At 38.1% G+C, this 21,191-nt stretch overlaps 1 protein-coding gene across 5 annotated transcripts in view; it reads left to right on the forward strand.

The window, feature by feature from the left end:
• The window catches only part of SPIDR (scaffold protein involved in DNA repair), a 478,698-nt gene that overhangs the window by 171,900 nt on the left and 285,607 nt on the right, over positions 1 to 21,191 (forward strand). For all 5 annotated transcript variants that reach the window (XM_057307780.1, XM_057307781.1, XM_044390348.3 and 2 more), the window contains one exon: positions 15,140 to 15,353. In XM_057307780.1, the coding sequence (XP_057163763.1) occupies positions 15,140 to 15,353 (214 nt within the window). The remainder of the gene's footprint in view (positions 1 to 15,139; positions 15,354 to 21,191) is intronic.

A 21,191-nucleotide genomic window follows, 5' to 3' on the forward strand; every position in this document is an offset into this window, starting at 1 on the left:
ATTTAAAATAGTAAACTTTATTCTTTAGGAGGAAACAAAACAGTATTTTGCACTTGAAGATGTTTTAATAATGCCTATAAAATTTTACTTATTGAAGTGCTTTTTGGAAAATCAGAAGAAACACCAAAACCAGAAGGAATAAAGTATATTACTCCTTAGGAATTGTAGAGAGAATGACTACAGTGAATTACTCCTTGAAGAATATTTTATTTATACAATTTCAAGAGAAATTGAAAGAATCCATATACTATTCCTTGTGCTGATGATTAACTATAATAAAATACTCAGGATAGTGTTGTGGAACAACTCTAACTAATGGTTTTAGGCTTTCTTCACATTGTATAACAGTTTGGTAGTATTAGTAAATATTATAAAATACATTGTAGAAAACCATTAACAAAGGTTATCATTGGCAAAGGTGTTGAGGAGTGACTGGGTGGCTCAGTGAGTTAAGTGTCTGCCTTCGGCTCAGGTCCCGGGATCAAGTCCCTTGTCTGGTCAGGGAGCCTGCTTCTCCCTCTCCCTCTGCTGCTGCCTCTGCTTGCGTGCGTGCTCTCTCTCTCTCTCTCTCAAATAAGTAAATAAATAAAATCTAAAAAAATAAAAATAAAGCAAAAGTTGTTGGGACAGGATTTCTTCTATAATAGAAAAAAATTTATCAAAATCAAGCATACTGCTTTTATAATTAAAGAAGAAGGGAGAAAAATGTGAAGTAGCAAATAGCACCCTGGATTTTACTTATGAACTACTAAAACGTGCACCATTGTATCAGCAGGTGAATAGCTCAATAATGAGCCTGGTTTTTCCAGTGAGGCAGGTTTTCAAAAGGCAGAGTATAAGGTGTTGTTTGTCCTTGATCATGATCAGCTATGAACAAGCTCAGAGGCTTGGTTTTGTAATCTCTAACACTACAATTTCCCATTAGGCACTCCTCCTGGGGCTCTCCTTGTTACCGGCACAAACCTTACACAGGCATTTCTCTGCTCCTGATGCAAAGGATGGCTGAGATTGGAAGAACACTGGCCCTGAGGTTACCCACTGCCCCCAGAGTCCCTCTGGCCAAGCCCAGGAGTAGTGGCTGCAGGACCTGAGAAGTAGGGTACCATTGACCTTGTTGAGAACAGGCAGCCAGAAATATGGCCCCTGCCTCTTTCTCATTGCTTTCAAGGGGCCCCTCTGAGGCTGGGGAACCCCTGAAAATGGGGTCATTTTTCAGACTCACTGAAGAGAGGAAGAAGGAATGTCAGGGCCAGCATTTTCTATACAGAAACAGTGGTGTGAGCAGGAAGAAGAGTCAAGAATCCCATGTGGATATATGTGTGTCTAAAAGACCTACCTAATTTCTTTGCTGCAATATTTTCTCATAATTAAAGAATAATTTGGGGTAGAAAGTGTTAGGCTGATTATTTCTACCAAAGCAAGTTGATTGGCAAATTGAGAGCCATTTATTTAGATGAAAAATAATTGTACTTACTAGTACATATGATTTCATCTAAGTCTCCTGTAGCTGTGTTTTTAAAGTTAGGAAAGAGAGTTGTGGTGAGCTGTTCATTTAATTTGTCTGATTTTGGGCAATATTTTGTGCCTTTTAAATATTTTGTTTCTGTAGAAACATAGGGGATTTGGGGCATAATAGGACAAGTTTATAAAACAATGTATGTTTATTTAGTTTTACAGAATGAGAATGACATGGATTGAAGAAGCGTTGTTAGTTTTGTCATCCAGAGTCTTTAAAAAGTCATTAAAATTTTTTTTTCTTAAACTCTCTAATCTACCTTATTTACCACCCTAGTTTCAATTGAAGGGACACTGCTATGACCTACTCAGTGTGGGTCAATTCCAATTTGGCTGGAGAGGTTTGCTGTAGTTCCTTTTCTTTACTTCCCCTTTCCTTTGGGGTCAAGGGAGCTCTGTCTGGATTATCTTCAGCTTCCCTGTAGCCAGTAAAACCAGATGGCCAATTAGATGTCTAAGCTTTATTTTTTCTTTTCTACCCCTACCTGCATTTTTCTATAGCCATGGTATTTAATATGGCTCTTAGCCATCATATGCAAGAATTCACATGAGTACTCTAGGCTGAGGTAGTCAAGTCAGGAAACAAGCTATGGTATTAGTTTGTCCATCGTTTCAGATTTCATGTCCTAAATAACTATAATTTCCAATGATCATTTTAAGTATAAATTAACAGAGGAGTAAAGAGTTTATATTTGACTTTCATAACTTTATTAAAAATAAATGATGGGATCTGAGAAATGGGGGAAGGAATGCTTAATACCAAACTCAGCTCTCTGGCTGATGTATCTGTCATACCTTAGCTGCTTCTGCCACATCCATTTTTACCTTCATTTCTTAGAAATAAATTATTTCTTGTGAATTTTTCTGTGTAAAAAATCTATAAAATGTGGTTTGGTGACACAGCAGAATTCAATGATACTTTCAGTTTCCCTGTAGGTTTTCTTAATCTATGCTGGCTCCATTTCTTTTTATATGAAAAGAAAAATAGTAGTTTACAGTTTTAAGATTGTTTTCTCATAGGCCTGTGGTTTAAAGAATCTTTATTTCTGTTTTCTCTTGTAAATGATCCAAAAATAAGATTGCACAGTTAGCCCATTCTGAATGAATTATGTAGTAGGTAAAACATGTTTCCTGTTGAATCCCATATGTGGTTCAATAAATAAAAATTCTTTCACAGTGTTCATTTGGGACCTTGTCAATGATGAATGTTATCTACATCTTAAAAACCCAAATTTCAGCCTTTAGGAAAGTATTGATAGTGGCAGGGCAGCATTTTTTTTTTTTTTTTTTTGGCTTTCTTGAACAATTGTCATTTTTACCCTCTAGCCTAGTTCAGTATCACACTGTGAAATCTGTGTGTGTCGTCTTAACCTTTCCACCAATCTAGTTTTCCATATTTCTTCAGCTCATTTTTATTTTCAGAGGAGTTATAGGTTTTCCACTTGGGATCCTGTTGCTTGGAGAAGACTGAAAGTACAAGCCCAGGCTTGTCTTTTCCTCATCTTCCAGTAGAGATTGGCAAGGAAGAGTGCCAGGTAGCACTGCTCTGGTAGCTAGTGTGAATCTTACTGAAAGAAGGTGCTCTAAGAATGGGCGCCTGCTTATCACACAGTCCTACCTATCTTTCTTTTTTTTTTTTTTTTTTGTTTTTAATGTTTTTTTTTATTATATTATGTTAGTCACCATACAGTACATCCCTGGTTTCCGATGTAAAGTTCGATGATTCATTAGTTGCGTATAACACCCAGTGCACCATGCAATACGTGCCCTCCTTACTACCCTACCTATCTTTCTGAACAGATGCAGTTGTAAATTTTTCTCTTACCAAATAGGAACATTTTCAGCCTGCAAACAGAATAAACAAGTTCTTGTATTAGTAAAATGCCTTGTAAAGTTGTAAAAAATTGGAAGCTGTGTTCTTGTATTGTGATAGTGATTTAAAAGAGTGGCCAGGAGGCCCTCTTTCTGCAGCACTCACACAAGCTGGTCACCCTTGCTTTAAGGACAGTGCTCCCTCCTGGTTTGCCTCTTCCCATGTTTATTTTCCTTCGTGGTTCTTTGCTGGCTACTCTTTTGTGTGCAGCCCCAGCACATGTTCCTCAGACTTCTGTCCTGGCCCTCTTCCTGTCCTATGTGTCTTTGATGGGTAATTGAGGATCTCCATGCTGCCTCCTCAGGGACTGCTGGAAGGTTTGATAATTCTGTGTCCTGCTGCCTTTCTTGGCCTAGCCCCAGCCCCACCAGCACCTAAGAATCCTACAGGTTCCACAGACACAGTATGCCCCAGCACTTGCCTTCCCTGTTCTATTAATTGAGCAGTTTTCAGTTGGACTTTCTTGTACATGTTTTTCAATCCATCTCAACCCTAGATTTTGGTGATTCAGCCTCAGAACTGTCTTTTAAGTCAGATCTCTTCATTTATCCCATTTGCTACTAGTTAAGGCTCAAATTCCCTCACGCCTGGATGATTGTGTCAGTTTCCATCTGGTCTCCCTGCCACTGACCTTTCCTCATTTTCGGCCTATCAGGGTCATCATCCTAAAAGGCAAATCTGATAGTTCCACACTTCAGCTTTAAGAGATTTCTTTTGAGTGCTTCTTGTTCTTGGAGTAAGTGTTTACCACCTTTAAGCTGTCTTATGTGGCATTTTTGGTCATGTGTCCAGCCTACCTGATGTAGTCTCATTTCCCACTGCCCACTTTCTGTGCTACTCCACACATGTGCAGGGTACTAACTACTTCCTGCACACTAACTACTTCCTTCGTGAGTCAGCTATGTCCTTCCTGATATGTTTGGCTACTGGGCCTAATATGCTTTTCTCTTCTTGTAATTTTACTGGCAGTATCTTGTTATACTGGAATTGTATGAAGTATAAGTAAATAATAACTGAGCAGAGTGCTACAAAAATATATAGGGCTTGCCTAGCAACTCCAGTCAGTGCCTGGTAACTCAGGAAGTGTTTATGAAATAAATAAATAAATGTCAGTGGTGAATTTAAAAACATTACATGACATCTGAGTGCAAACATGGTCCTAGTAGGGAGATGTGGTTTTGGTCCCAGCTCTGCCAGAGCCTATATGGGTCATGTGATCTGTACCTCACTTTCTTTACTGATAAGAGTTGATTCAGTTAGGCCTTGGGTTCTTTCTACTATTAAAATTCTGTCTTGGGGCACCTGGGTGGCTCAGTCGGTTAAGCATCTGCTTTCAACTTGGGTCATGATCTCAGGGTCCTGGGATCAAGTCCCACATCCGGCTCTCTGCTCAGCAGGGAGCCTGCTTCTACTTCTACCTCTTCTACCTGCTCCTACCCCCCCCCCCACCTCGTCCTCTCTCTCTCTCAAATAAATAAATAAAATCTTAAATAAATAAATAAAATCCTGTCTTGCTGTTTTACCTTGTCTTGTGTGGTGTTTCCATGTAAAGGCACTCTGAGCATTTTTCACTGAGGAGTCCCTGTACGTGTTTTACATCCCTGCAGTTTTTCCATGATTGGAACTCTCTGGTGTCTTACTGCATGCCTTTTGTGAGAGGCACTTTCATGACATCATCTCATTTTAACCCTTAAGCTAATTTCTCTTCTTTCCTCCCCTCTCCCCTGTTAGTGTTTGTTATAATGTTGTTGAAAAGAGCACCCAAGAATAAAATACCTACTTTTGTTTGGTAGTTGTGAGTTTGCTGTACTCATTAGGACATGCACTGCTCTGGTTAATTGTAGATTTTACCCATTTTGACCTAATATAAAGTGACTTAACTAATGAATTAGAAGTTGTTATTAGAATATCCTTTATTAATAGTTATTACAGTGGGGCAGAGGGTTGAGGGTTGATATGTAATAAGTATCAAGAATAACATGGCAGTAGTGGTACCCTGGCTTCTATTAATGTATCAATAAGTGTATTTTCAGCTCTTTTTGCTACAGAGATTTATAGTGTTCCCACATGCAGGGGGTGTGCTGTTCTGTACAGATGCACATGCAGTTCTGGCCTTCTTCAGTATTGTTTAGAGGACGGTGGGTGTGAGCCTCTAAACTAGAGCATTCTTCTAATTATCCGTAATTAGTAAGTTGCTATTTAATGATTCCTGAAATTTTTCTGAACACATTTATTTTTCAGTTGATGTTACATTTAAAGAAGAGATATTTAGATATCTATTTCTGTACTTTTCTCTTTAACCTTAAAATTTTTTAAAAGTTGTTTTCAGTGTGATTTTTGGACACCACTTAAAACCTATTTTATGGGCCAAAAATATTACCTACAGTGTTATGAAATAAGGTGTTTTAAATGAGGAAGTTTTTTTAATAAAGAGGACCTTGCTTTGAGAGTACTCAGAGTGGAAGGGGCAGTTTGCACATGCAGTGGTCCTATACACTTCACTCCTTGGAAAGGTTAACCTGTAATGGCCCCTGTCTCAGTCAGCCCAGGTTGCCATAACAAAGTGCCACAGACCAGGGGTCTTCCACCACAGACATTTACTTCTCTCAGTTTTAGAGGCTGGAATTCTTGAGATCAGGGTGTCAACCACCATGATCCAGTCCCAGTGAGAGCTTTCTTCCTGGATTATAGACAGCTGCATCTAGCTGTGTGCTCACATGACCTCTTTGTGCACAAGAGGAAAGACAGATTGCTGGTGCATCTTCTTATAAGGACACTAATCCTAATGAATCTTCGCCCCCATCTTTATGACCTCATTTAACCTTAATTCCTTTCTTAGAAGCACCATCTCTAAATATAGCTACATGGGAGGTTAGGGTTAGGGCTTCACATATGTATTTAGGAGGACACATTCAGTCCAAAGCTTTTTGCCCGAGTCCTCACAAAATTAATGCCCTTCTCACATGCAAAATACATTCATTTCATCCCAACAACCCTGAAAGTCTTAATTTATTCCAGTATTAACTCTAAAATCTAATATCCCAAGTCTCATCTAAATATCTAAATCAGAGGTGGGTGGGAGTCTAGGTATCATTTGTCCAGTGGCATAATTCCTCAATAGCTATGAGCCTATGAAACCAGACAAGTTAATGTGCTTCCAAATGCAATGCTGGGACAGGTTTCCAAAAGAAAGAAATAGGAAGGAAGAAAGGGGTGATAAGTCTCAAGTAAGTCCAAAAATTACCAAGGAAAATTCCATTAGATTTTAAGGCTCAGGGAAAATTCCCTTTGATTCAGTGCTCTGCTCTCCAGGTCTACTGGGACGTCAGGATTACCCCCATGGCTCTGTGGGGCCTTGCACCCTTAAGGCTGTCTGCAAAGACCTCACCACTGAGGCAAAGAAGGGGCATTTTGGCCCACCTAAACCAAAAAGGTAGACCCATACTTTGGAAAGCAGGAGAAATAATCAGCGTTGCCCCCTGGGCTAGTGGTGAGTGGCAGCCCTGATGATCTCCTCAGCGCCTTTGGAGTCATTCTTCCCTTTTTTGAAGGATGATGCACATTCACAAAAGAATAGCCCTATTGTTCTGTCCTGCAGAATGTAAGAAGTCTGACAGCCTTCTTTCATTCCTTCTGGTGTACATCTCCTTCAGTTCAAATGGCAGTGTTTTTGCTCATACATCCCACAGTCTCTTTATCAAGTGATAGTTAGCCACACCCTTGGTGTTCTCTTCCAACATGCTTTCTCATTTTTTGTAATATGGCCAGGCTGAGAATTTTCCAAGTCTTGAAGTGTTGCTTCCTTTTTTGCTTAACAATTCCTTCTTCAATTCATCTCTCTCCTCTCGAATTTTACTCTTAAGAAGTCAGGAGGATGCAGGCTATATATTTCATGTTTTAGTTGGAAATCTCTGCTGAATATCCGATCTTGTGGCTCACAAGTTCTGTCTTCTACAAACACTTGGTCAGGGGCGTCAGGGTGGCTCAGTCGGTTAAGCAGCTGCCTTCGGCTGAGGTCATGATCCCAGGGTCCTGGGATCGAGCCCCGTATTGGCTCCTTGCTCAGTGGGGAGCCTGCTTCTGTCTCTCCCTCTGCCTGCCGCTCCCCCTGCTTGTGCTCTCTCACTCTCTCTGACAAATAAAAAAACAAAACAGAACACTAGAACACAGTTCAGCTGAGTTCTTTGCCACTTTATAACAAAAATTGTTGTCTTAATCAGTTTGGGCTGCTATAACAAAGTACCATAGACTGGGTGACTTAAACAACGGGTATTTAATTCTCACAGTACTGGGAAGTCCGAGTTCAGGGTGCCAGTAGATTTAGTTCCTGGTGAAAGCCAACTTTCTGGTTTGTAGATGGCCACCTTCTTGCTGTATCCTCAGTGGCAAAGAGAGAGATCATCTCTCTTGTGTCTCTCGTTGTAAGGGACCAGTCCCATTCATAAGAGCTCCATCCTCATGACTTCATTATTTCTGAAAGCCCTACTTCTAAATACCACCATTAGGGATTAGGACCTCAACATATGAACTTTGGTGGGATACAAACATTCAGTTCATAGCAATCTCCTTTCCTCCAGTTTCTAATAATCTCCTCCTCATTTCTGTTTGATACCACACTAGAATTATCCTTAACATACATATTTCTAGAATGCACCTCAAAACTCCTCCAGCCTCTACCCATTACCCAGCTCTAAAGCTACTTCCACATTTTTAGGTATTTGTTACAGCAGTACCTAGCTTGAGCTGCCACAACAAAATACCATAGATTGTGTAGCTTAAACAACAAATTTTTTTCTCATAATTCTAGAAGCTTGAAGTCCAAGTTCAGGGTTCCATCATGGTCAATTTCCAGTGAGGAGCTTTGCTCTTCCTTGTTTGTTAGGTAGCAGCTCTCTGGCTGTGTGCTCTTGTGGCCTTTTCTCTATGCTTGGTAGAGAAAGATGGAGATTTCTGCTGTCTCGTCTTGCAAGGACACTAAACTTATCAGGGCTCAGATCAGTCATTCAAGTTCAGTTACTTTCTTGGAGGTCCTGACTCCAAACGCAGCCACACTGTTAGGTCTTCAACATACGAATCCAAAGTACCCCTTCTTGTCCAGTTTTGTATAAACTTCGCTTAGGGATCTGCTGTCTTCCTGGAACCTTTGTATACTTTTTCTTAGTGGATTTCTTAAAAAATTGGACCTTCTGTTGCGTCTTCACCCTCTCCCAAAACAGTACAGGCTACCTCTGCAGAACAAGTCACAGTGACATTCCTGGTGGTAGCACTGTGACATTGTGACCACAGGTGACTGGTGTGCTTTACTAAATTCTGATTGTTCTCATTGCTACAGACTGTGATGAACATCCAGTCGTCCAGTCAGTATTGTCTTGTCTTTTTTTTTTTTTTTTTTTAAGATTTGTGTTTCAGATTTCTGTTTCATGCTTAGAATTATTGTGGCTTTTGGAGAAGAATATTTTAAACTGGGTGAAAAGGCAAAAAAAAATGTGGAATCAAGAAGTGAAAGCACAATTGTTTATCGTTCAGTAAGCACTTGTGGTTAACAAATGTGTCTGTTCATCATTGCCAGATGACTTAAAATTTTATGGTACAACATAAATTTTAAACAAAAAGTAATTGTGCTGTTTACAAGATAAAGATGTGAATTTCTTCAGAATATAGTTTTTAGGTATTATAATCTAGACCTCCTGCTTGGAGCTTTTTGAATTTTATCATGAAATTACTAAATGGATCTGATGGCAGCTTACAAAATTTACTCAAAAACTAGTTTTGATTTAACAAACAATAATAATGCAATATTGCAATTAGTAAGAGTCTCACACATTGAATACTCACAGGAGCATAATATTGCTAGATGTTTGGGAATCCTTGGTAAAATTAAGCATAGTTGTAACCTCTCAAAAAAAAAGATAGTATGATTATGTACAAACAAATACAATTCAGATTTCAGTACATATTAATGAAAAAAGCAGTGGTAAGATACGAACAGTGAATAGATACATCACTTGGATTTGATTTTGGAATGTGTTGTGTGTGCATTTTTCTTCTTGGAGCATCACTTGAATCATAGTTAATTTGCATTCTCTTGATGCATATCACGTCCAGTTTAGGTAAGAGGAAGTAAGTTAAAATCATCTTGATTTGCAGTGAAATTAAGGCTAGTAAAATAGTCCCCAAAGTTCTTTACATCAGTTTGTATCAGGGTTCATTTAGTTCATACATATTTATTGGTACTGATCCAGATACGGGACTGAGTTCATAGTTTAGTAGACAAAGCTATTCATTTTATGTGTGAAAATGTTGATAAGTAAGAGGTACAATGATGACATAAAGGAGAGTAATAAACTCAGCTGGATGGAAAAAGAAAATTGTGTTCAGGGAGTCCCCCCAGGAGATGATGATGAAACTCTTTCTTAAAAGTATGGTCTATGAAGCATGAGAGACTATGGACTCTGAGAAACAAACTGAGGGCTTCAGAGGGGAATGGGATAGGCTGGTGATGGGTAGAAAGGAGGGCATTTGTTGCATGGTGCACTGGGTGTTATACGCAACTAATGAATCATCGAGCTTTACATCGGAAACCAGGGATGTACTGTATGGTGACTAACATAATATAATAAAAAAACATTAAAAAAAAAGTATGGTCTAGTTTTCACCTTCTTATAGAAATAATTAAAAATCCTTGAGTAGAGCTGGGGAATTTGAGGTTAGAGCAGCAAGAAATAACAAGTAACAAAGGTCTTTCTATACGATGGAAAGTAGTTTGGAATTTATGTAGTACATAGCCATTGAAGGGTTCAAGCACAGGGGTGACTGTTATTCAATTTATACTTAAAAAGAGCACCGTAGTGGGCCTTATGTATAATAGATTATTATGTACAATAGATTAGTACATGGGTTGGGACTGAGGGAAAAAGGAATGATGGGCACTTTTGATGATTTGGTCTGAAGAAGAGAAAAAGCACCAGTTTCAGAGAATAGTAGGCCATATACTTTAAAGCAAGATGCTGTATAGACTAGTCTAATGGGAATCTATGAAAATAAAGAGAGAATAATAATATAGGGCGAAATTCCTTATTACTATGTAGCCAGTGTTCGGTTAATTAAATGGAATAACTTAGAGTGCAACAAATATATTATGAAAAGTTTTTCTCCTAGAAACACTTACGGATGTTTCTGTCCTCTAGAGAAGGATCATTTCAATATCGCAATATCTAAATATCCCCACATGCTAACTAATTTCACTTGGTACTTTCTTGTATAATTTTCGTTAATCTCTTGTATAGTATTTCTTATATAAATGCTCATGAAAGTTATTATAATACATATTAATTCATCAACATAACCTACTTAGGAGTTGACTTTGCATGTAAATGGACCCTGACTACCTGTGTATTTCAAGTAAATGCCTGTATATTTCAAAGAAGTCATTTAACCCAGGAGTCTCAGATACATTTTGTTCTTACTTATTTGATTCTTTTGTGGCCTCTTAGTCACTTAAAACCACGTTTTTTTGAGGGCAGTTAGCTGATAAAGTAAATCATTCACACATTCATTTGGCAAAAGTTAGCCTTTAAGTTAAATATTTTCCATTTTTAACTAAGAACTATTTTATCTGCTATTCATATATATGGATAGAAATTACTATATCCTGTGGTATACATTCTATATGAATCCTTTTATTCCTCTTCCTTAATCGTTTAAAGTCTTTGGTGTTATATATTACTATTCATGCTCTCCATTTGATCTTTGTGGCATTTACTCTTAAGTATTTGGTAATGTGACAAAGTTATCCTCTTCTGTTACAATGCAGTGATCAGTGTTGACAATCTGACAATGTCCAGCCATAGTGAGAGCCTCCATTTCTCAACTGGATGTGCTTTCTTTACATTTTAAACAAGTCTTATGTTTTAACATACTAAAGTAGGAAAAAAGCATCACTCACAATTTCCTGTATTTAACCAGCATTTAACCTGAGAGACATTTTGGTCTGTGACTTGTAAGGACATTCAATTTCTAGGGTTAGACCTGCTGGTAATTCTCTCTGATCATAAGAAAGTCGTGTGAGCAAGTAACTTTTTTAGTTTTCTTATCTGCCAAAAAGGAACATTAATATCTTCCTTACCTATTTCATAGTGCTATTGTAGGTCAAGTATGATAATAGATTTGAAAATGCCTTGGAAAGTTAATAACACTGACAGTGATGGACCAGGCCCTGCACTATGGGCTTTCTGTGTTATATCTCTTGATGTTTGCAGTGTTCTTAAGAATGGCTCATACTGTCTCCATTTAAAAATGAGGACATTGTTAAAAAGAAGGTAAGAATAGATAAGGTATATTTGAGGATTTCAAAAGGGAAGGAATAGTTGCTTCTGGCTAGGATTCAGTAATCCCTTCCTGGGCAAAGTGATATTTTGACTGAGTCTTACAAGCATTGATGCAAAATGTTGCCTTTCTGGCACAGAAATGCCTTTTTTGTACCACCCATTTAATTAATCTTCACTTGTAAAACCAATGTCTCTTATGCCTAGATTGAAAGCTTTCCCCAAATACACAGTTTGTCTTAGGTTGCTTTTCACTTTTTTATCCCTCACACAAAGTGGAAATTACGCTGCCTTAATTTCTTTAGGGAAGGCAGGCCACTGGTTTCTCCCTAAGGCTGTGTTGGAGGACATTCTCTATGAGAGACTTTAGAGTGCTTCGTGGGGAACATTGTGCTGTTCTAGCCCTGTGGTACAGCCTAGATGGCACTGCTCAACATTCTTTACCAAGCCTGTTTAAGTCACCAGGCATGCTGCAGTGCACCAGGACTTTGGTGATAAACAGTGTGTTTATTCCATGCTGTAGTACATAAGGGGGATAGTCAATACCGTATGGGGTGTTTATTCTACACAGCAGTACACCAGGGTTCTAGTGATACTACCATAAAGCATGTGTTTTCTATACTGCACTGCATCATGGCTGTGGTGGTAGTAATATCATAGAGTGTGTTTATTGAAATACCAAATAGCATGCTTATTTGGTGCCACAATACACCAGGGCTGTAGTGGTAGTACCATTAAGTATGTTTATTCTGGGGGTGTCTAGGTGGCTCAGTTGGTTAAGCATCTGCCTTCCGCTCGGGTCATGGTCTCAGGGTCCGGGGATGGAGCTCTGCGTCGTCGGGCTCCCTGCTCAGCGGGGAGTCTGCTTCTCCCTCTCCCTCTGCCTCCTCCCCCAGCTCATGCTCATGCTCTGTCTCTTGCTCTTACATAAATAAATAAATAAATAAATAAATAAATAAATAAATAAAATCTTTTAAGAAAAAAAAGTATGTTTATTCTATGCTGCAGAGCCTGGGCTGTGGTGATAGTTAATACCATGAAGCATGTTTATTTTACAAGTTATTTAGTGCTATGTATCTTTAGCAGAAACCATAGTTTTAGGAATAATGCCAGGATTTATGATAAAAATCTTCAAGGAGAGTGTAGTTAGTAGCAGTGTGATTCATCTTAGAAATATAGGTGTTTCTGCTATAATAACTACATTGTGTGTTTCTACAACGTCTTGCCTTTATACAATCTGTCAAGGTCTGTGGGAACTGTAGGGTTGGGCATATCACTGAAAACCTGTTTCACTTTTAGTCAGAGCTGCACAAGACAATAATTAGTACCCAAGTTGAGAACTTGTACAGCTTAGGCAGACACTGCCACACAGAGCCAAGAGGGTGTGCTCTGCCGGACTACCTGATTTCATGGGCCCTGGAGCTCAGAACAGCAGCTGCTGTCATTGGTTGATGGGAGAGGTTCCATGCCTACTGCACAGTTTTAGGGATGAGCCCTGAGTACAGGTAGAAGTTTTAAAAATTCTTAAAATATGTCCACAAATGCTCCTGTAGCTAGTGCAGCCCCTAAAGCTAGGGGCTTTGCTGCTAAAGACCCTGTTCTCCACCTACTGCTGTGGCTGCCCTGCATGGGAAAAATGGTGTGTGTACCAGAGTGACCTTTATGTTATCCTGCCTTCTTTTCTTGTTCATCAACTGAGGGCAAGCCACTTTTTATTAAAGTAACAGCTATTGTGGCAGAGGAGGCTCAATGCTTACTGCCTAGTTAGTGCCTTTCTGTAATACTTGTTTTCATTCCTTCACTTCCCTCCCCATAGTGACTAGTACCAGCCAGCCTGACATTGTGCTTGTTCATATCCTTCCCCCATTCTGTTTCCTTCCTTACCTTAAGAAATAGTAGCAAGATAGGTACATACCTTAGGAAACAGTAGTTCAAGGTAGTGCTCAGTGGTGTGGCCTTGCTTAACATGTGAACACATGCTATTGGCCCCCAGAGAGACGAAGGAATGGAAAATTAGGGGTGAGTGGAAGATGATGAAGAAAGGGAGAAAGAAATGGAAATGAAATTAAATTATATAACTAAAACGTTGGTGCTATTTAAATATTAATTTTTATTATTCACTCTTAACCAGTTGGCTAAAGTGCTAAAGAACACTCATATCAGTGTCTATTATTATTAGCAGAGTACTATGCTAGACACTTAGCTTTTGTTATTTCATTTCATTTAATTTTTTTACTTAAAAAACAATGTAATAGAAAAACAAAAGTATACTTAACCTCCTGGAATTAATAACACATTTTAATCTTTTATCTTTTTTGATTCACATATTTTTATCATAGAAAAAGTATGACAGATAAGTGTGAAATTCTGAGTTATGTTCCTCTCCCTCTCCTTAGGTACGTGTTTCTATGTATCCTGCTAGTCTTATTTATATACTTGTGTCACATAAGTATTCGCAACAATATTTTATTGTTTTCTGTGCTTAAAAAAATAGCATTATGGGTATCATATTCTCCATTATCTTGTTTATCCCCTCTTGTTTTCAAGATCTCTCCATGCTGATACATATAGACCCAACCCACCATTGCTAACTTCTGCATGGTGTTCTGTTGTATGCACAGAACATGGTTTACCCTTCCTCCTATTGATTTGTCATGGGTCCAGTTTTCTGCTCTTATAAACAGTACTGAGGTATGCATCCTTATTTAGGCCTCCTGATGCTTGTGACAGTTTCTGGGACACATACGGGTTTTAGGTTACACACACCGTCAACCTCAATTCTCTCATTTAATTCTTAAAAATGTTCCTTGAGGCAGGTGACACAATCCCCATTTTACACATGAGAAAACAGGTGTTGAAATGCCATCTAACTTGACTGAACTTAATTAATCAGAGAGCCAGTACTTAAATTCAGATTAAATTCCGTCTTTTAAATCTTGAGCCCTAACATTCAGCATTCCTCAGAAATCCTTACTTTTAATCTCTATGATCATTGGAACAGTTGAAACCAGCTAATCTACTGCATCATTTCCAAAGTAGAGAATCAAAGCAGGTCATGAGGGGGAGGGAGCATATAAGAAGAATCAATAAGTGGTCTTACTCCCTTTGTTGTGGTTATCAAAATAGTTAAAGTTTTGGTATAAAAACATGCTCTGTGAAATGATGAGTCTGAGTCTTCTATGTATGCAAGACTGTTAATGATGGAAGACTATTTTTTATGTTGCTTAAAATGCAACATGTAAGTTATTTTGATTAAAAAGATGTTACAGTGAGTGTGTTAGAGTCTGTACATTGCAAAGTGTACAAACCATTTTCTCAAGGTGAATAAAGCGATCTTAATGTGGTTCTTTTTTTCATGGCATTTTATTCACAGTTGGACCATATGTCTGTTATACTTCATTTTGATTTTTTTTCCTTCACCTTCTAGGTGGAAAATCTGGTGCATTAATTGTGAAAATTCTAGAGCTGCATGAGGAATGCACCATCCAAGTTGCCATGTGTGAGCATTTAGCAGGGCTGCAGGTCAACAGCCCTTCTCAAGGTGAAGCCCCCAGGACTGGCCTGAAGGTTCTGTTCACCAAGGAGACTGCTCGCCACCTCAGGGGACATCCCCAGGACATCGTCCATATCTACCCTCCCTGGTGAGTGCAAATAACTGATTCCAGCAGTTACTAACTGAGTTTGTCTCAAAAGATATTTTTATGATGAACATTTTTGTCACCTTATTATAGAGAAATGCCAGGAGAAGGAAGCCAGAATTTGACATAGATTTTACGTAACAGAAGCACTAAACTGTATTTGAATGCTTGTTTGTACTTTTGACAGGACATTTTCGATAATTTGAGGGCAGAGGGGTGTGGGAGAAACGACCATATCAAGCTTCCTATCTAAGTGGTGTCTTATAAAATCTAGTGGTTTTTGTTCTTCTCTGTCTTAGAAATATAATTTTAGTAAGAGGCATTATGTAACAATATGATAATGCACATTAATTTAATATTACTTTGCTAATCGCTTTGGGAGGGATGTAAAGTATGTATTAAGACATAGGAGGGTTTGATCTTTAGGAGCATAAATGGTCATTAATGGATCAGAAAATATTCTTAAGAATACATGTTTGCTTTCTTCTCTATAGGGTGTTATTTTTTACTATAAAAAGAAGAAAATCTTACTATTTTTGAGGGAACGTTTGAGCAGCCTTGTTTGTTTTCAGAGCTAACGGTTGATTTTATTGGCAGATATTTTAGAAGTTTCATTCATCTGTTAAATTCTTAGGTTTGAGGTTGACTTATAAATCTTAAAAGTTAAACATCCCTCCCACAGGGATATTTTTTTCACTGTTCCATAGTGAGTGATTCTCAGTCTTTACTTAAATTCTTCCACTAACAGGCTGCAAATGTCATAGGGTAACTTGCATTTTATTTTATTTTATTTTATTATTTTGTTTTTTAATAAATCTTTTATTGAATAGTATAAGATACAATAGGATCATACACAAATTATAAGTGTACATTTCTACAAATAATCACAAAGTGACAATGTAATTTCTTTCTTTCTTTCTTTCTTTCTTTCTTTCTTTCTTTCTTTCTTTCTTTCTTTCTTTCTTTTTTAAGATTTTATGTATTTATTAGAGAGAGAGAGAGATACAGCATGTGTGCATGAGCAGTGGGAGGGGCAGAGGGAGAGGGAGATGCAGACTCCCTCTGAGCAGGGAGCCCAATGAGGGACTTGATCCCAGGACCCTGGGATCATGACCTGAGCCGAAGGCAGCCACTTAACTAACTGAACCACCCGGGTGCCCTGACTATGTAATTTCTATCCAGTCCAAAAAATAAAATGCACTGCATACCTGGGACCACCCTAACCCCCTCTCATTTTCTCCCTCTCCCTCCCACACCAGGTGACTATGATCTTGACTTACGATACAGTAGACTCCTTGGAATGTTTGAGAACTTCATTTAAATAGAACCATGTAATAATCATACAATATCCATTCTCTTTTTCCTGACTACTTTCACTTAATATAATGTTTGTGAGATTTATCAATGTTGTTACATTTAGCATTTTGTTCATTCGTATTGCTAGAAAGTATTCCATTGTATTAATTTATGCAATTAATGCATCTGTTCTTCTGTTAATAGTTAGGTGTCTTCAGTTTGAGGATATTATGAATAATATTGTAACGACCAACTGTCTTTCTGTGTAGCTCACTCAAGAATACAATACCAATGGGGCACCTGGGTGGCTTAGTTGGTTAAATGTCTGCCTTCAGCTGAGGTCATGATCCCAGGGTCCTGGGATCGAGCCCTGCGTCAGGCTCCCTGCTCAGTAGGAAGTCTGCTTCTCCCTCTGCCCCTCCCCCACTCCTTGTGTTTATGCTGTCTTTCAAATAAATAAATAAAATCTTAAAGAAAAGAACACAAGGTCATTAATTCTCTTTTTTCTGAAATTTCTCATCATCCTAAAATCACCCCATTATTTTTCTACCATGTTAAAAATGTTTTTTTAATTCATCTTGACTGTACTTCCTCTTCCTACCATGGCCATATTGCCCCCCATTCTCTACTGAGCCTGTTTCTTCAGGCTTCCAGCCTAGCACTCCCCATACCACACCCTTGGCATAGGCAATGACCTCCATGCTGCTTCTCCTATGGTCACTTGCGTGGCCATTATGTCTCCCTGCAGTGCAGTGCTCACTCCTGCTTTGTTTCCCTGCCTCCCCTGTGCTCCTCCTTATGCCTTTCTCTGGCTTCTCAGTACTAAAGTGCTGCTAGGCTCAGTACTAGACCTCTTCTCCATCCTGTCCACCTCATCCCCTTGGTGCTTTCATTTCATCTTGTAACTTTAAATGCCAGCTGCACACTGATCCCTCCCAAAACTATCTGCAGTCCACCCTCTGCTCCATCACCAGAGCAGCATTCCTTACTCCCTCAGCCATGGTTCCATTTGGGTGCTGAAGTCATGGCAGAATCAAGCTCCTGACCCTCCCTCCTCTTCCCCACTCTTCCCGAACTCAGGAAATGGAAACCACCTTCTTGTAGTTCCTCCACATATCCTCAACTCCTCTTTTTCTCATAATCTCCCTTCTGCCTGTGGGAACTTCCTGGTAGCTCCACTTCCAAATGCACACAGAATCTAGCACTTCTTGCCACCTCTACTGTCAGAACATTTCCGGGTTATCATTGTCTGTCCCCTGGATTATTGCAATAGTTTCTTAAATCATCTCCTTGCTTCTTTCCATGATCTCCTTCTGTCTCTTTCTAAAGGAGCAAAGCTATGAATATATAAGTTGTCATACTGCTTTTTGGCTCCACATGCCCCAGTGTCTGCTTACCTCATACACAAACCCCTCCTGAGCTCTGGGGCCTTATTTCCCGCCCTTTTCTCCTTCCCCTGTTCCATTGTGGCTACCAGAGACTCCATTCTCGTCCTCAGATTCCATGCCACTTTCCCCCTGGGGCCTGGGTTCTTGCCACTGCCTGTGCTGGGGTGCTGTGTCCCATGCCTCCCCACGTCTGCATGATTTGCAGTTTTCTTATCTTCTCTGGGCATTTACTCAGATGTTGCCTTCTCAAGAGCCCTTCCTTTGGTCCCATATCTAAAATTGAAAACTACCTCCTTCCACACCCTTTATTGTCCCTTCCTACTTTGTTTTTCACACTCAAGCAAATTAAAATATTTTAGTTTAGTATTTTGCCATGGAGTGAGTGAGCACTTTCCTCCCTGTCCTGACAGTGCTCCTCTGTCTAGCGTTTTGTTCCTGTAATTTCTTGTGTTCTTTCAACTGTTTCATTGGAAGTAATTTCTGGAAGCTTATAGTAAAACTCAGTAATATTGAGAGTATTTGATTTTTGCAGAGTATCCTATTTTATCTTCTTATATACAACCACAGTTTATGTTTTCATTTATTGTATTTCAACAAAAAATGTATATTCAAGCTATGTTGAGTGTTTTACGGTGAGACACTGAAGACTCCAGCGTGGTTATGTTTAGAACTACATTTAGAAACATTAGTATGCTCTGGATCCTGGCTTTTGCCCCTATATGTTTTCTTCATTTTATTTATATGTTTATTTTTTAAATTAATTAATTGATTAATTTTATTTCCAGTATAATTAATGTACAGTGTTATATTAGTTTCAGGTATATGATATAGTGATTCAACAATTCTGTACATTACTCAGTGCTCCCTACACTAAGAGTATTCTTAATCCTCTTCACCTGTTTCACCCATCACCAAACCCCCCCCCCCCCCCGGTAACCACCAGTTTGATCTCTATATTTAAGAGTCCGTTTTTTTGTCTCTTTTTTCTTTTTTGTTTGTTTTTCTTAAATTCCATATATGCTTTCATTATTTTTTAACAGCTAAATAATATACATATATATTTTATACACATACACATGTACCACAGTCTCACATTTAGTTCTTTAATCCATTTTGAGTTTATTTTTACGTATGGTATAAGAAATTGGTCCAGTTTCATTCTTTTGCATGTTGCTGTTCAAGTTTCCTAACACCATTTATTGAAGAGACTGCATATTCTTGTTTCCTTTGTCATAGATTAATTGACCATATAATCATGGGTTTATTTCCAGGCTGTCTATCCTGTTTCATTGATCTGTGTATCTACTTTTGTGCCAGTACCATACTGTTTTGATTTATGATAGTTTTGTAGTATACCTTGAAATCTGGGATTGTGATATCTCCAGTTTTGTTCTTTTTCAAGTTTGCTTTGGATATTTGGGGTCTTTTGTGGTTCCATATAAATTTTAGGATTATTTATTCTATTTCTGTGAAAAATGCTGTTGGTATTTTGATAGGGATTGTATTAAATCTGTAGATTGCTTTGGGTAGTATTGACATTTTAACAATATTTGTTCTCTCAATCCATGAGCATGGAATGTTTTTCCATTTCTTTGTGTCATGTTCAGTTTCTTTCATCAGTGTTTTATAGTTTTCAGAGTACAGGTCTTTCACCTCTTTGGCAAAGTTTATTCTGAGCTATTTTATTCTTTTTGGTGCAGTTGTACATGAGATTGTTTCCTTAAGTACTCTTTCTGCTACTCTTTATTATTGATGTATAGAAATGCAGCAGATTTCTATATATTGATGTTGTATCCTGCAAACTTACTGAATTCATGTATCAGTTCTAGTAGTTTTTTGATGGAGTCTTTAGGGTTTTCCAAATGTAGTAACATGCCATCTGCAAATAATGAATGTTTTACTTATTCCTTACCAATTTGGATGCCTTTTATTTCTTTTTATTGTCGGATTACTGTGGCTAGGACTCTGTTGAATAAAAGTGGTGAGAGGACATCTTTCTCTTGTTCCTCATCTTAGGGGAAAAGCTTTCAGTTTTTCACCATTGAGTAGGATGTTAGCTCTGGGTTTTTCATAGATGGCCTTTATTTTGTTGATATGTGTTCCCTCTAACCTTACTTTGTTGAGGGTTTTTATCATGAATGGATATTATACTTGGTCAGATGCTTTTTCTGCATCTATTGAAATGATCATATTTTTTTATCCTTTCTCTTGTTGATGTGATATATCACGTTGATTTATCTTTTCCTTAAATAAGTGGAGAAAGTCAAACTCTTAAGAGTTGTTATGTAGGTCCCTGTAGCATCATAGTGCCTCTGAATCTCCATACTTTTAGTATAGGTTTTCCCCTTCCATTTAAAAATATTTAATTGGTTTTTCTAGTAGGTACTTAAAATATATGATACAGATTACAAAAGGTATCAAAGGATATACAGTGAACTGTGAGTCTTCTTCTCATACTTGCTCTCCCCAGCCACTCAATTCTCATCCCCCAAAGGAACCATTCTTATCAGTTTCTTACCTTCAGAGATGGTGTGTGTGTGTCACACAGTCACAACTATATAGAGAGATGCATATATAATATAAACTTAATTATGTATTTCCTGCAATTATTCTTTTTTTACAAAAATTGTATCTAACAATACTTATGTACCATGCTTTTCTATTTTAAAAATGCATCTTGGAGATCATTCAGTAACAACATGCTAGTATATAAATAGTTGCCACATTTTTTTTTTTTTTGCACTGACTTCTAAGTTATTAAAGATATCATTATTTGAATGGACATGTAGGTTGCTCCTCCTCTTTGGTTACTACAAGCAGGACTACATCATTTTCTACGTGTGTGAGGAAGAGCTTTAAGATGAATTTAAGTATTATTGCTGGGTCAGAGGATATATACCTCTTTAATGTTAGCAGACATTATCAAATGGCACCATTTTGCATTTGTACTAGCAGTACATAAAGTGCCTGTTTTCCTTTTACTAACCTACTGTATTGAACTTTATCAATTTAAAAACTGGAAAATGAATGTTATAATTTTAATTTGCATTTCTTTTACTGTAATATGGGCTTAGGCTTAGCTCCCTGTATTTAAGAACCATTAATATTTTATTTTCTGTGAACTGCCTGTTGATGACTTTTGACCTGTATTCTCTTG

Source organism: Ursus arctos, unplaced genomic scaffold, assembly GCF_023065955.2.
Source record: "Ursus arctos isolate Adak ecotype North America unplaced genomic scaffold, UrsArc2.0 scaffold_6, whole genome shotgun sequence".
Taxonomy (NCBI): domain Eukaryota; kingdom Metazoa; phylum Chordata; class Mammalia; order Carnivora; family Ursidae; genus Ursus; species Ursus arctos.